Source organism: Acyrthosiphon pisum, chromosome A3 (genome assembly GCF_005508785.2).
Source record: "Acyrthosiphon pisum isolate AL4f chromosome A3, pea_aphid_22Mar2018_4r6ur, whole genome shotgun sequence".
Lineage (NCBI taxonomy): Eukaryota > Metazoa > Arthropoda > Insecta > Hemiptera > Aphididae > Acyrthosiphon > Acyrthosiphon pisum.
The window spans coordinates 13,090,582-13,108,678 of NC_042496.1; the positions used below are offsets into that span (position 1 = coordinate 13,090,582).

Genomic DNA, 18,097 nt, shown 5'->3' on the forward strand with positions numbered 1-18,097 from the left:
TACGCGATGTCTGCGTAGTGTGTATTAGTATCGCGTGCACTCCGAAAACTTTTTGTTCCGCAATAGGGAGCTGGTAGGTACTTATAAAGTTTGAAATATCGTCGTAAGCACGTGAACCGGATGATGATAGTAATAATAATAGTAATATAATAACGACTAGCACATAATACATATATAATATGTTGTATATATATAAAGCTAGGCGATACGCGCGACATTTTACGTCTTTTCGTGTGCGCCGGTATAATATCGCCGACGAGATGAATACGACACGTGAATACGGCTGTTGGTGTCGATATCCTCCGCCTAGTGCTGCTAAGAGACGATTTTGCTGACAGCCGTTAAAACACCAGGTTATACTTTCTACACGAACGTCACGTCATAATATAATACACATACACACACTCGTCAGCGAACGCACGTTTTCCATTAAATATCGTATTACTTTTCAATCCGCTGGCAAATCGTATTACGGGCGTGTGTTTGTGCATGTGGTGTAGAGATGATGACGGAAGGATGGGGCGGGGGTGGATGGGGGGGGGGTTTGGTGTCGAGAGGGAAATACCCCTTTGCCCGCCGTTTTGACGGTGGTTTTTATTTTTTACCACTCCGTGAACCCACGTCGAGCGCTTGTCATTTGCAGTTTCCCCGGCGAGGCGTGCAAATCAAAAGGCCTCTGTACGCAGCTCTTCGGACTGACGTGCGTGTTATTTAATTTTTTTTTTTTTTTAATAATAATTACACATTGTTATTATACTTTCACGCGGCGTATACTTTACTTAAAATATACGTCATAATGTACTCGCGCCAGACGGTGTATTTGTACACACTTTGAGCTAGAACTATAAAATATATTAAATAACATTAATTTTTTGTATGATTACCGTTACGTCATATAATTGGGTAGGAGAAACGGTCGGGTGTTCAATACAAAATTAAGCTACTAGGTATGATGTGATTCAACATAATTTTGAACATTAATCTATTTAAATCAAAGACATCAGAGTGCAGTACTCGTGGAAATTCGGTAGGATTTACTTGTCTGCAGTTACGTCCACAATTTTACAAACATGATTAAACACTTGATAATACTATTTAATTATTGTAATATAATAGGTAAATCTATGTACTACCTATAATAGTATATTAAGTAGGTGCTATATAATATGATATATCACTATAGTAAGTTTAAATGTATTATACTATTTTTTTTTCTAATATTTTATTGAATATTTTATTTATTATTTATTTAAAATAAGACTTTCATAGTCTTAGATATCTATAAAAAATATTTTACGAACTTAAATAATAATACAATAATTATTTGAAATTATATTGTAGTAAGTTATACGATGTGTGTTGTGTTAAGAACTCATTCCCAATGGTGCAGTTTAATGCAACCATAAAATATTTTGGTATAGTTAGCTTTTGTTATAATATTATAACTTACATGGCACAAACTGACACACTTATTCTACTCATTATTCGACTTGGTTACACCTTATACTATCTATTATTATAATGTCACTTTTATGATAATTTATTGATTTTGTGCCTGCCATTGTTTCTGTAATGAAAGTCAAGATGATGTATATTATTATAAACGATTTTCTAGAACACGAAATAATAGTATATTCTACTTTTTTTATTATTATTTGTTTAATTTTAAGAATTTTTTTTTTTATATTGGTGAGTATAAAAACATGCCTGTTTTCAGACAAGAAAAATAGAATCAAAGCATCTTTAGAAGCGAAAATACGAAATTAAATTAAATAATATACCTTTTAAAAAAGTATGAGAATGACAACAAAGTTAATGTAAAACTACTTTGAATTTACAACCCAAGCGAAAAAGTCTGGGCATTTATGGCAATTGTTGAAGAAATATGATAAAAACAAAATGAAAAAAAACACGACATAATATAAAAAGAAATAAAAATCAAGACAACATTCATTCTTTATGATGTTATTAACTTAATCATGAAAAAAATCAGTTTTTACTATATATATTGCTTATTAATAATAATAATTAATAAATGGGTAGGTACCTGCATAATATATATTAAAATCTCTTTCAAGTTGGTTGAAATTATTTTTTAAAGAGATTGTAGATAAAGCATTAATTTTTAATTTTTAAATGTATATAGAATGTATTTTCGTATTTCATCTCACAATTGGAAATCATTTGGAATATATATTTTAAATGTATGATAACAATTTATTTTTGTGTTAATTATTTTACTAAGTAAAAATCTCAAATAACTATGATATTTTGATATTTAATTGGTTTATAAAAATTGTTACCGTAAATGTCGATTATTATTTTAATTTTAATTATAACTATTAATAATTAAGCTTTATGGACTTTAAACAATAATTAATATAATATAAAAATGTTACATGTACTATTAAAAAAAAATATTCAAGCAATACCTGACTAACGAATTTTCAGTAAAAAAACTGATAAAAATTTTAATATAAACAACGCAATTTTAATTGGATTAAGTTATAAGAAATTTTTACTTAATTTTCAAAACACGATACATTTTACGAAAACAGACCTCAGTTCGATGAATACAGTAATGTGTAGGTACTTTACATAACACAAAATCTAGTTTAAAAACCTTATCATAGTTGTATTTGTTGTTCATTCTTGTAGACATGTAAAGTAATAGATAAGTAATTCACATTTTAAAATGTAAATAGAAATCTTTAAACCCAACTTCCGAGTGATCATTGGATAACCCAAATTACAATAAAAAATAATTAAATAATAAATAGTAAATAATATGCATCGTAGAGATCAAAATAATTCTAATGCGCTATCATGACAGTCGTAGTCATTTGTAAGAAAATATTATTGAAATATTAATTACTTATCAATTATATATTCCATATATACGATTTTATTACACATTTGAAAAACTGTAATTAATATTAATACTATCGTGTACATGTAACCAATAATTTAATGTACAGGTATGAAACATAATACGAATTGAAATTCTTCATACAAACTTAGATTTAATAAACCTAAATCAAAGATGCCAACAAGAATGGAGACTAGAAAAAATAACAAACCGAGAGAAATAAAATTAACCACCCTCCCATGGATACACGATGTATCACTCTCGCGCAGACATTAAACTATAATTAAGAATTGGTTACACCTTATACACCCATGAACATCTAATGAACAAAAACGAATTACGAAAATGCTCCTCATGCAACACCACAACTACTGTTAAACACCTGTTAACTGAATGCCTCCTGACAGAAGACTCCAGAGATAGACTGATGCTCCACAACAATCTATGCGAAATATTACCAACCAACACGGAGACAACATCGATTCTGCTTCAACTCCACAAAGAAATGAACCTTATCCAGAAAATATGACATAATATACAACACAAAGATTACCTATATCACATTTTTTTTTGTATAAATTATAAAATATAATGTATTTTTAAAAACGCCAATAGCCTTAGTTGTTGAGGCATATTTACATAAAAAAAAAAAAACTTAAATTGAATATCAAATTGATTTTTATACATAATTTATAGTGTTATCAGCCATAACGATTTTACTTGCAAGGATGTAATATTTCTATTTTATCTTAGACTAGGATTATTTATTAAAAAAAAAAAAAAAATAATAGTTTGAAAATTCAATTACAGACTATACATTAGCTATGGAAGTATTTTTAATAGAGAAATAATAAACAGGCAGAAATACAAGAATTAAAATATTTTTAAGAAAAAAATCTTGCCTGGGCAATAATTTAGATTGATTTATAATATATATATAGCAGTTGTGAGTACATCAACCACATCGTCCACAACATGAGCTTGATTTTTTTTATCAGCATGGCGGTCGAATGATAAAGCGTGTGCCTACATAAGTAATAGCCATATTAGTCTTCTGTTCCTCCTTCAAAATATGAAATTATGTGTGCATTAAGCATTTGAGTACTATATAATATGGACTGCACGAAGGGCGTAGATCGTAATATGCATCAACATATAGGTACAGAAACATAATATAATACGTATATTTTATATTAAACCGTCGGCCGTCTCGTCTCTTATAAACGAATAACGGAATATTCGAAAGAACCGTCCGAACGCGTTTTATTTATTCTCAACGCGACCGGATTTTTGAGACCACCCACCTTTTCAAATACATCTATTTCACGGAATATGGCACAGCAGAATATAACGCTCACGTACAGCCATTTTTTGGCGATTTCCAGACCGTTTTTATATCGAAATTCCCCTTGAATTATACTATGAGAGTATGTGACCTGAAAAGTTTGACAAACTACATACAACAACAACGATGAAGTTAACAAAAAAAATGCCCGGTAAGTAAGCTCGGATGCTCGTTTTGCACTCGTAAAATAGTATCGTTTACTATTTAAATAAAAAATATTGGCAAAGTTGAGATGTTTGGACAACAATGTGGACTGCGTTAAGTTGGTCACCAAACTAAAAAAAATGTTTTAAAATAAGAATTTGCACATTCTAAAAACTTGTTTGAAATTATTTAAAAAATATATTGGCAAAAGTTTGGAGTTTATCGAAACCATGCGGGGGAGGAAGGACGCACGAAATTGGTACACGAATAAATATAAAATAAGTAGTTGCAAATTCTGAAAACAAGGTTTAAAATTTTGCAAATCATTTGTAAAATATTGGCGAAGGTTTTGAGAAAATGAGTCAACATAGGGGGGAGGAAATTTACACGCGTGGTTTCACCATTTTTCGGAAGTCTATCATTCCGTTTATTCTACTAAAGAAATCAAAAATGTATCACTTTAAAGAATCAGATGGATTCTGGTAAGACTCAATCTAGAATGGTGCTACATGAAACTGGTACTACTTTTTATTCTGTCCAAAAATGCTTTGTCTATATAGAAAAAAATTGACTATAAAATTTATAAAATTAATGATCAAAAAAATACATAACTGTGTGAAACCAATAGAGTTTCCCTGCTTCGTTCAGAACCTAAAACCTATAATAAGTGCACGATATTATAATAAATGTAATAATTAAAAACGTCAGATATTCATACCCTTCAATTTGCATATTTTATAGTATTGTATAGTATAAGCAGTGCAATGTGCTTACCCTGCTAGTGTAAAAAATATGTATTATTTTTTTCCTGCAATTTTTTTTACCACTCGGTGAGACGTGAGGTTCATTACTGTCGTTATTATACTATGATTATCATATCATATCGTTCTGTGCAGTCAACAGCTGAATAAAATATTAATATTGTGCCAACACGGATACGCGGCTGCACGCCTGACGCGTAGTGTGACGTTTACGTACCTATAATTCAAGACGTGACGTATTGCTCTAGTGATCGATCATCGGAGATACGCGACGTAATAATAATAACAATATTATAATTTATAATATCTACGCTCGGCGTCTGACACGATGACGCTTTATTTAAAAAAAAAAAAATTGTGTGTTGGAATAATCCAAATACGACGATAATAAGAGAAACACTAGCTGCGCGGCGTCGACCCCTGTTGAACTTTATAATACTATACGAGCTTAATTTGTCGACCGTTTTTAACCGGTGGGTTTTCGTTGATTAAAAAATCATAATAACGGGTCGACGCGCACATAAAAACGCGAACGGGATAGGATGTATAATAATAATATTATTAAGTACAACAATTTTTCACATTACGGACGCCACCCCACCGCCACGCTAGTCGGCGTTGACAGGTAAATAAAAAAAATATAAATACATACATATTTAAGTGTATGCGTTTTGTTGTTTTTTTTTTTTTTTTGTCGGGACGATGTATAATAGCGCACGTCACAAAACACACCCCGTACGTGAGTATACGTCCTGCAATAATTACGTCCTAAGTCCTGTAGATTATTATTTTATGCGATTTACGTCGTGTTCTGTGTAGGTGCGTAGTTTATTATATTAAAATATGTGTTGAATATTGGAAATTAAATTATTACGTGGTTGTGTATAGGTTAGTACTTGTGTGTACCGAATCTACGAATCTTTGTATCACCGCTGTAGTAGGTTGAACGGTATTTTTTTGCGGCACACGAGTCTCGTGTGCCTGATACTCCAATCTAAGATCGTTTCCTGTTTGATGGTTAGTTCTACCTAATGGCGAAACAAGGGGGGAGTTAGCAAAAAAAAAATATATCCTTTATTGATTTAGATATAAGCCCATATGGGTTATTTTAAATTAATAGTCTCGTTAATAGTCGTTATAGTCGTTAGGTGGGCTGTGGCCTGTGGTCCCCCCCATAATTTTATCCCTAGTTGTGCCTATGTTCATACCATGATTATTGATGTCAAGTACAAATATAAATATGTTTATAATATGAATCACTAAAATATTGCAGAAAAGGGACATGTCCAATTTTTGACGGAATCGAGTTATCACCGAATTTGTATTTCTCTAACTTCCATACACGATTTGTGTAAATATGGGATTAGCCAATAAAATTGTAACGGAAATATCCACCTCTTAAGTTTATTTTTAGTGCACAAGGGGACATTTTCTCTTTGTCAGAATAGAAAATTATGCCCATTTAACTCACTACTTTTCTCAATCACCCGACCACCTATCTCAACATGCAACCAGTGGTAGTAAAATACATTTATCATGGTGAGGGATGATGCTGATTTTATAATATGCACTTTAGTCATTAAAAATATGGCTTAAGGTTTATTTAAAACCCCACGATGAATAGTCACTATATAGCCAGGCCGTTGAGACGGCTGCAAACGTTTTGTGTCCGATAGATTTTTGTGATATACACGAGTTGTGCCCTTATGAAAAAAGTTTACAAAAGTTGTACGCCAATAAATTCAAACCGAAGAAATTTGTCCATTACAATATTATATATATATTTGGATGTATTACATTTCTAATTTATAAAAATGAATGGTTGTTTGCTTGTTCATCATCTATAGACACAACAACTACAGGACCGTTTTGAATAAAAGTTTTATCAATAGATTCCTCAAGACTCAGTGAGGAGTTTAGATTCGTTTTTCAACCCACGTAATAAGTCACATATATGATATCACACGTGAATTTAGTTGCAGGTCACGAAAATTAAATGATTTTTTGTTTATATTAAACAGTTTTTTAATGGTTATAGATAGTAAAATAGTTATCACGATTGAATATAATTTTCTGTATTATATTTGTATGTGATTTAAGGCATTTGGACTAATAAAGCTATTCTATATAAATGTAAATTTATATAACAGCTATTATATAAAAGAGGCAGGGGGGTATGGTTGAGAGTTATACTAAAAAAATGTTTGACCGATTTTAACAAAACACTATATTGCAAGAAACTGGAGCAAAACCCAAACGATAGATACATAGATTATGATAGATAACCAGCTAATACAGATATTATTAGTTGGATTATATCTAAATGACACATATGCAAATCCACAGTTTTTCACCAACTGTCTCCAAATTGTGCATATATATTAAATATAAATTCTTGATGGGTCGTAAGAGTATAAGAATAGAAGCTACGGGTAGTGACTATTATACAGTTTGGCACAATTTTAAATGAAGCTATTTTAAAAATCGACTTTTCTTCAGAACTTAACTCATGTACCCTTCTTTATAATTGAGACACGACTCATAGCTCAGTCATTTAGTTGGAAGTTTAGACCACAACTCGTTAACTGTGGTTGAGATTACTCTGGACTCTTTAACTACACAATTTATAAATATTATAGTTTAAAATTAACGTTTTAAACATATTTTTAATTTAACTATAAAAGAAATGAGAAAAACATAAAAAGTAATACCTTATGATATAAATGTTTTATGCTTAAAGGTAGGTACTGTTAATTTTATAATTATTCTACTTATATAAATATTTTCTTTTAGCCTAAAGATCATTTTATAAGTTCATTATTTATTTCCACCAGAGTTAATTGTTTTTAAAATAAAAAAAAGAACTATATTGTCGAAAATTTTGTATAAATATTGATATTTTTCAGATTATGAAAATATAAAAATTATTATTCACATTAAATTTTTTATAAAAATATCAAAAATATAATTTAGGTAATAGGTATAATATAATATTATTATAAAATATAAGAATTGGAAATAAATTCCATGGGGGGGGGGAGGGATATATTCCCCTCATCTATTCCATTTAAATAGTACTATGTTCGTGCACCACATGCGAGAAAACCCTTATGATATATCTCATTGTCATCAAATACCCAAAATACACTAAAGAACAAAAAAATCTTCATTACCCAGACTCACTTTAACATGCACTTAACGAAGAAAACAAGGAATTACTCTAATATGTTTTCTACAACATAAATGTATGAAAAAAATTTTTAATAATTGTAAATATTAAATAATGTTATTTTTTTATTAACTTATAACCTGTTACTAATCTAAAAGTAGACAAATAACCATAGCTCTTAAAGCCTTTACATATATTTAAAAATATATACATTACATAAGCTCAAATTGTTTGCTATAGCGTGTCTGCCGAGAGAAGGAAAATAGTTTGCCCATGTTAACTATTTAGGCGTCATCTCTATTAAAAAAAAATAAAAAAACATATGGGAACGATATCGAATATAACATTTTAAAGGGTTTATCGGTTGCAGTAATGATGTTTAATCTGTAAATTATTGAAAGATGTATTATATTTTTACTAGTAGAAGGGTTACTACTGAATTTTACGATCTGGGATGATTTCCGCGAACCTCAGAAAGTCGGAAGTGGCTATATTGTAATGCAATATTCTACGACCGAGCAGCTTTCTGTAGGTACAGTGTCGAGTGTTCTTCGATCATAACGAGTTCCTAGTTTTTGCAAATAAATTTATGGGAATAAAGTGAAATATTATAATATAATAAACGAATACTGAGTATAGTTAATACTACATTTTATTATTTTCAGCTCAAAATCAACAGTTTTGGAGTTTAACAGTAATTTACTGTCATAAATCAACGGAGAACTCGTTTCAACATTTAATTAACGATGAATACCTATTATTTATTAAAGTTCTACCTATATCAATAGGCAATAGTAAAATAGATTTAATCAACTAAATTTCAATATAACAATACATAATTACAAATACTGGATTGCAAAATGTAAAAACTACAATGATACGTCTACCTACCTATATATTATAAGAGTTAATCAATAATGAACCCAGAGATTGAACGGGTGACGGTTCGATTAAAAAGCTGAACAAGTCGCTGTAAACGAACCATACTAATATTATCATTCGAAGTTTTACAATCTGAGCATACGTCGGGGCTGTCATGGTTGTGGTGGTAATCGTAAGTCCTTACAACATATTACTATATTGTCATCTTACTGGACTAGGATTCGACAAAACCACTAACTACAAGTCTGAGAATAAATAATAAAAATTTGCTGTGGATAATAATATTATTATTTTATATTGGTTGTTTCTCTCAAAACGAGATGGTAGTAGTACCAATATACTATTTATTAGTAGGTATACGTGTTATCCCAGATCAGTGTCATTCATAAAGTCATATCAGCATTACCTACGTTGACAGTTTTCTCGGTAACATCAAAATGTATTGGTAATATTATATATTATTATTGTAATACCCCAAGATTGAAGGCAGATGCCGTAAAAAAACAAACAATATCGGTGGTTTGGTCACGGTGAAACAGAGAAAATGCGCCCGATTAACCAATGTATACGAATATATAATATATAGCACGATACCGCGGTACTGGAGAGAGAGGAAAATCGGTCACGTACACATGGTACATGTACAATATGTTATTATTATCGTGTAAACCCGTACGCAACCGAAGGTCATCAGACGGTTGAAGGTGGTGCAGAGATGGGGTACGATGGGTGGAAAAAAAATTGCCTCGCCGACCAGTGCACAGGACGTAATTATGATAGGAAAGAGGTCATCTGCACCGACCGCGACGCCCAGAGAATTGCATAAACTATAGATATGAAGTTGCAGGTCTGTTGTACATATTATATCATTTGTTACACGCCTGTTTCAAAGGTATATATTGTATTATTGTAATTGAGATGGGGATTTAAATGCTTTTAAAATGTTAAAATAAGAAAACCACCCTTAAAAAATGATTTATATTTCACTATACAAAAATTATAAAAAAATACAAAAAATGTCCTGATTATGTTTTAATTTTTATTAGAGAAATTGTTGAAGTATTGTTTATTACTCTAAAAGTTACTAAAATAATTTATTGTTGGCAGCTTTAAATGTATTAAATGTTGCTTAGTATGCATATTGCGTTTATAAATCTTCGTTATTCTAATTTCTAAAGCTCCGTTTTAGCCCAACAAATATATACCGTTTATACTTTATTTAATATTAAAACTAAACGATTATTTGTTTATTATAGAATTAAGTGATTATTTTTTATAATTATATCGTACAATAATAATTGATTATTCAGTTATTTTATATCATTATTTTCAACTTGAAGCAACAAAAATCAATATCTGAATTTAATTAATTATAGATATAAATGTATAATATGTACCTATGGTTATTCAATTCCAATTTATTAATACAACATGTTTGTAGGTACCTATACTACTTAATTCATATATTTTCATAAAACAATTTAGTCTGTCCCTATTATAATTAGTATATAAACTAACATTAATTAATATTAATTGTTTAGACTACAATTAACTGTTATATAAAAAAAAAAATGTTCTCAACATTTCAAGTTTTTATTTTTTATTTAAAAATGCCTTGAAAAATTCGAAACAAATTTCAACTTCCATTATATTTATTTATGTTATCGATCCTATTATATAAATAAAACATTGCGCAAATATCGTAGAATTTAAACAGAAGATTAAACGTTGTATTTTTAATAGACATTTTCTTATGGGCAATATATACGTATACAATATTTTCTAAACGACGATAGTAATTTGCGGAAACCCCATGTGCGTGAGTATAATATTGTAGGCATGTATACACTATAATACTGTGAACGAATTTATTATTATTAATATTATGTGAGCACGCCGATAGCCGAATATACTATATCTATGTACACACTCTGTACACGACCGTGCAACCACCTATATTGCCGTATACCCACGTCACAGCATCTTCCAGTCTGCCGACTTCGTTAAAATCTCCAATGTATTTCGGTCACGTAGTTAAATTTGTTCGGCTGACTGAAAAAAAAAAAACGCGGTGGCACATTATAACCCTCAGTGATGCAGGGGATGCAGGTGGATAAAATATAAAATAAAATCAGAAGAAAAAAATAAATCCTGATAAATATAACGCGACAGCGATTGAAATATCTTCTTCAAAACGTAAAAACACAAGCGCGTCAATGACCTCTTGGACTAAAGTTTATTGAAGCACATATAGGTACGTCATCTACGTTAAAAAGTACTGAAAAACGACTAATTGTCAGGCACGTTTAAGGAGATTTTCAGTTATTTTAGACACAATACTAATCTTTTGTCAATCATACTGACTGATTTGAATTCATTATTATGTCTGCTGATCGATCGATGATGATGGAGATGAATCTCTCTGATCGATCAGTCTACTTTTTCCAATTTCACCCTCCAACTTAAGGAATTTTCAAACGTTGATTATTCATCGAAATTAAAACCAGAAATCTTAAAATGTGGACTGATTGATCTCAAGTAGACATTATAACGAATTCAGATCAGTTTTTTGAAATATTTTTGCATCATCGGTAGAATGGACAAAGTGTAAGTACATACAAATATGAGCACAAATTGTTTATCGTTCACTCGCGAACGCGCAGATAGTGACTTGTACGTGCGTATGCGTGAAACACTATTTGTTTTACACAGTCATACTCACACACACTAATGAATACTTACTACGCACAAATTTACAAGACCCGCATGCTTGCCATTTTAAAATCACCTTTTTTAACTCCTTAAAAATTGTCCATCACATCCCCTTAACTCATTGAAATATATAGGTTTCCGAAAATTTTTCGTAATTTTTAGTAATTTTTTTACTTAAATAAATTCAAATAAATATATGAAAATGATAATACTAATTAAAAGTAATAACTGATATAAAATGGTTATGGAATACAAATGAATCAATAAAGTTTATAGCTAATTATGTATATTGTATAAGGTACTAATATTCAATATCATCGACTATATTATTAAGTAGGTAAGTAAAGTTTCAAAACTTGCTTTAATCTTCATTGAGTTCTACAATTGGTATTCTCTATTCTCTTGATATTGTGTGATGTAAAAAGCGACACTAATATTAAAATATTTATTGAATCAAATAGTTTTTCTTTTTGATAATTATATGACGAACTATGTGTAATAATATATTTAAATACCTATTAAAATTCTCCATACTTAAATAGTAAAAAAACGTTAAAATATTTTGAACTCAAAAGATAGTATTGTTACTTAATTTTAAACTTTTTGTTGCAATTAGTCCATAAAGTGGTTAGCACATAAATTTGAAAAATAAAAACATAAAAAGATTAAATAATAAATCCTGTATAGTGAAAGAATTATAAAATACGGAATAAAATGTTTTTTTATAGGGAGGAGAAATTATTTTGAATACTGAAGGGGATGTAATAGTGCTTATTAATTTTCATTATTAAAATATTCAATTTTACGTTTGATAAAATTAATAAAACATATTCTTTTAATATAGAGATATTTTTTTTTGTATATAAAAAAACTAATTATTAACATGAAACTTTTTTATTTATAGAATTTATACAAATATTTATTTTTATATAATGAAGTATAATATTTAACTTTAGAAACACAAGTTACTAATTAAATAAAATATTTCAATGTTTTAATATTTTATCATCACTCGTATAACTTTGATTTTAAATATGGTTATTGGTTAATAGTTAGTGATATTTAAATATAATGTATTTAAATGTTTTGATGGACATTTGCTGGATATGTTATACAATAAACATTTCCTCAAACAAAATGTTTTGCAGCAAAATATTTCAACAAAAAAAAAAAAAAACAGGAGAACACCATTTTCAAATATAGTAAATGATTTTATATTTAAATGATATTAAAAATATGAGTTACTTAAAAAATAACTGTTGGTAAAAGTTATTGCTAAATGTTTCATAATAGTAAACAAAATAAAATTATCATCCATTAAAATAGGGCTAAAATTTAAAGTTTAACGTTTTTTGAAATAATGAGTGTTCACTGTTAATTAAAGCACATGCAGTATACACCACACATATATGTAAGAATGTAATAAAATTATCAAATATTATGATAAGAAAATGTGTTAAAATAAACCAATGTGGGGATAAATATTGCATGTATTACGAAATAGATGGTATTTTTTTAAAAACTATCATGAACCCGTTTTTGAAATAAATCAATTACAACTTTTAAAATATTTAATAATTTAGGTATATTCAATTTAAATGACCCGCGAGGTTTTTTAAAAATATGTAATATAACCACCAAACAATCAAAGATCAAAAGAATATATTTTTTTATATACTTTAGATTGTAAGGTAGAAGCATATTCAAATATTATTATAATACATAACCAAAATAGATTGGAGTAAATTTCTATTGAGAAAAAAAAATATTGCGATATAGTATCAATTATATTAATATTTTTTCATAATACTTCGAATATTTTATATATATATGAAAATTCAATTAATGTTTAGATCGATACCTAATGTGATACGTGCATTCTACAATAAAATTAATTTCAAACGTTTTCAACGACAATTATAGTTAACAAAATGGGTTTCAGAATATTTAATTTAGTTTTACAATATAAATTCAACTTATATTGACAAATTTACATATAAGTAAACTACAGAGAAAATGAAACCTTAAGTTTAAGTATTAAGACGTATCGATATTTGTGAATGGTTTTGGATGATATATTGCAGTTGTTTTTTACACAAAAAATCATCTATAATAAGGGCTGCATCCGAGTTAGGTACAAAAATAGTCTTAGTCTGAAATTATGTGTAAATTGAGACAGATGACAAACGATTACAAAAGTCTACTGAATATTTATTAAAAAATAATATTCATCCTGACGCAAATTTTGCTCCAAAATCATGGTCTGAATTTACGCTTAGTACAATAAAAACTACAAACGCATGTGAATTCTATGTTTTATTCTGCTCACCCAAATATTTTCCAATTCAAACACGTTTTAAAAATATTCAAATCGACGTTTATATTAAAATGAGAAGCCCAGAGGGAAGAAAAAGAAACTGTATAATATCTAAATCGTGAACGAAAAATGACAAAAAAAATATTGAGAAAAATTAATTGCTACGAATTCGTTAAATCTGTATCTTATAAATTTCAACCCAATTATTAAATTATTAGTCATTAACTATTAACAATCAGACGACAAACGATTGTAAATCATGAAAATTATAAACATGTATACAATTATAACAAATTGTAAAAATTAGAAAAAAAAATTTTAACCATATCATATAATAACTATATAATATGTTCAGGTAAGTACAAACCTAAGTCTGTAACAATGGCAAGGAAGGTGTTTTTTTCCTATGACCTATCTGGTGCAGTATAATGTTTAACACGGGACTCATGGACTAGTACAATTTACCCAATTGATATGAAATTTTAATATGGGCCCAACTAGTATGCGCCATTAATAACTAATAACTAATAAGTAAGCTACATGCACAATTTACTGTCAGTTGCATGTAACTCATGTTATATAGGTAGGTAGGTTAGTTAGGTACCTAGTATAAACATAATGTAGAACAATACTGACAGAAAATTTCTAAAAAGTTTTTTTCTAAAACAATTTATTACAAGTAAAAAATAGTTAACTACAGCTATAAAATTGTTTTCTCTAAAATAATACTCTAATTAGAATTTTTGTTGCAATCAATATTTTAACACTCAAATACGTGACTAATTACTTGAACTGTTGCTTGACCAATGACCATGTGTATTATGTAGGTATATTGTACAAAAATATCCACTTATGATATGATATTATATTATATATTAATTACAATTTTTATTTATTTATTTATAAGTTGGTTATGATATCCTAAAATAGTCAAATGTAATTTGAATGTTGAATAGATTTCATCATTTGCATAAAATATATTAATAATAATATTATTACAAAATATAATACAAAATACAGTTTAGAATTTCTACTAAATTATTATTATTTATTTATTTTATATATTTTATATATTGTAAAAATTGAATATCATAACACTTACCGGCCTCTCTGTGGTCCAGTTCCGTAGTCGTAAGAAGAACTAGAAGCTATGTCTGAATCTAATATTTTACCAGACTCCATCCCCAGCGAATTATTACATTCATCTGAAATTAAAATTAATAGTTATTAGTTATTCAATTTTAGTATAAAATATAATTATTGTTCCCATCGGTTTACAATAATGATAAAATCAAATAATAAGGTATGGAAATTCAATATTTTGAATTTGTCTCACTTCGCTCACCTCTACACAAGCTATTAGTGAGTTAAAAATATTAAATTTAAGACCATTTCGATACGTGTAGAACTCTGTGTGCAGTCTGGTTGTAGAGATATATTTTGTGAAAACAAATATTATTTTAAAATCGTTAAAAATATCAGGCTCATAATAAATTACCGACTGAGATAAGAATATTATAGTAAAAATATAATGAATGGAATTTATCATACTATCTCTGTTTTAATTTTTTTCTGAAGGACACACTAATTACATTTCTAATAAAATCATTGATAACCACAGATAACAGAATATATCTAGGTAAAATAAAAATACTTTTATATAAAATTATCTAGATTCAGGCTAAGAAAGAGATGAAGATTTTAATTTTTATACGGAGAATTCAAAGATATTTTTATTTTTAAAGCAAACAAAAACAAATATATTATTTCATAATTATTGTTTTTTATTTTTTTTATTACTATTATATTATAATTTATAATATAATTTACGTATATTTGAATAAACGATTTAAAAATTATTACTGTGTTGGTATGTTTGCTGAAACATAAGCAGCATCTTCAGGATCAACGTTTATATGAAATCGTGATTTTTTCATGATCTGGTAGTTTGATAAAAATTAGATGTCACTCAATTAAAAAAAAATGGTAAATCTTTTCAGGAGCTTATAATTCTTAATACTTTTATCGTTTGGTATAGGTATTACAAAAGACGCTAGACTCGTTTGAAAATTATATACGAATAATAGTCCATAGGTACGTAATAAACTGTTTTTTTTGTGCATGTGCTCTCCATAACCATGTGGAGGGAATTTTTCCTTGCGGTGATCATTCCCTCAAGTTTCCGAGTGCCATTTATTAACACTCAAAGTACAAAAATATATGATAAGGGACCGTGGTGTGCCATTCTTCCACTCACGTATTGTGAGTTAGTAATTACAATATCCTGAGGGGCTCTATCCCCTAAAATTTGGCATTTGGATTACATTAAGTTCCTTATCTACTAAAAGTTATTGATGCTGTCACTCTTCTTCCTCCCGGATTGACAGAATGTGCACTATAAAACTACTTATTTCCTGCCAGTGGTCTTTACTCTCCATCGTCTTGTTGACTGCCGTCTCAGGAGTAAAAATAGTATTGGACTCTTTTTGAGACCAAGGCCTCCTCTATCCTGGCTCATGAAGCTGTATTGAAAGCATTTGCTACATATACGGAGACCATGGCACATAGTTCTCTCTTGCGCAGAGTGCATGTGTCTGCTTTGTTCACTACATATCAATTGCTAATGTTATCGCATCTATTATTGATCGTCCTTTCGTAAATCCGAGCTGGCGATTGCTGATTCCCTCTGTCTGCTCAAGATGGACTTCCAACACCTCTTATTTATGATTCTTTCAAAAAGTTAGCCGATTGTATTTATTAGACAAATGGGATTTATGTGACGACGGTTCTTCTATCGGTTTGTTTCTCTTTTGAAGTAACACCAGTTTGGCTTCCTTTCAAGCCCTCAGATAATGCCCCTCCACAGGGCACTTGTTGAGAGTACCGAGTATAAGCTCCGGTTTTTGCCTATATAAACCTAATAAACCTAACCAGTCCAATTCAATAAATGGCGTATGAAGACGTGGAAACACGATATAAAAATTCGCGTGAAACGCGTACGAAAACGTAACTATATAATTTTTCTGTTTACATGTACTGGCGCTCCTTCCTTAAAGCGCGTATTACTTGGGTATTATTTAACCAAAAAAAATTAAGCGATGTATAGGTACTTACTACCAGTCATTTCAATTATAAAAAAAGAAGATACAATAAATGACATAAAAAGACTATGAGTCAATAATTAGAAAAAGTTGCGTTTTCTACCTTGTTTTCTGATCTGTATTAAAATATTTTTTTACTATTTCCGGATGTCTATCAGTAATATTACTGAATGAATGAATTTATTTTTTTTTTTTAATTTATTCATTATTATGTAAATTTGAAAAAAATTTAAAACGTTCTTGTTAAATTAGAGTGCCCATAACTTCAGAAGTATAACTATGAGGTAAGGCTTAAGGAGTTCTCACGTTGTTGTTTCCATCTTACAAACTTACAACATACAAAATATTCATTATGGAGAACCAATTATTTTGTATTTTTAGCTTTAATATTAAAGTGAAATGCCATAAAATACTATACTACAAGTAAAAAAAAATTATCAGTGTTTCTACGTTGATTTTTTACAACGGATTTATTCTTAAGTGAATTAGAACTTATGAGTACCTATGTAATATACATATTACAATTGTATTTAAAAATTAAATAAGGTAAAAAATTAAAATTATTTCATAAGTTTAATACTTATATACTTTGATGATGAGTTAAATCACTTGAATATTAAAACAAACAGCACAAAATTGGTTCGATGGATCCAGATTAGGTATAGTGTATGTTTGGAAGAAGACTAACAAACACATTCGGATTGCAAGCGTGACGTTTTCTTGTGGCACGTAAATTACAATTAATTAGTACTTCATTCGATTTTTTCAACAAATAGCTGTTTATAGTTAAACATTAT

The 18,097-nt window shown here is 28.9% G+C and overlaps 1 protein-coding gene across 1 annotated transcript in view; it reads right to left on the reverse strand.

Annotated features, from left to right (window-relative positions):
• LOC100573169 (discoidin domain-containing receptor 2) overlaps positions 1 to 18,097 on the reverse strand; it is a 266,486-nt gene that overhangs the window by 156,981 nt on the left and 91,408 nt on the right. The window contains exon 3 of the mRNA XM_029491328.1: positions 15,302 to 15,404. Within this exon, the coding sequence (XP_029347188.1) occupies positions 15,302 to 15,404 (103 nt within the window). The remainder of the gene's footprint in view (positions 1 to 15,301; positions 15,405 to 18,097) is intronic.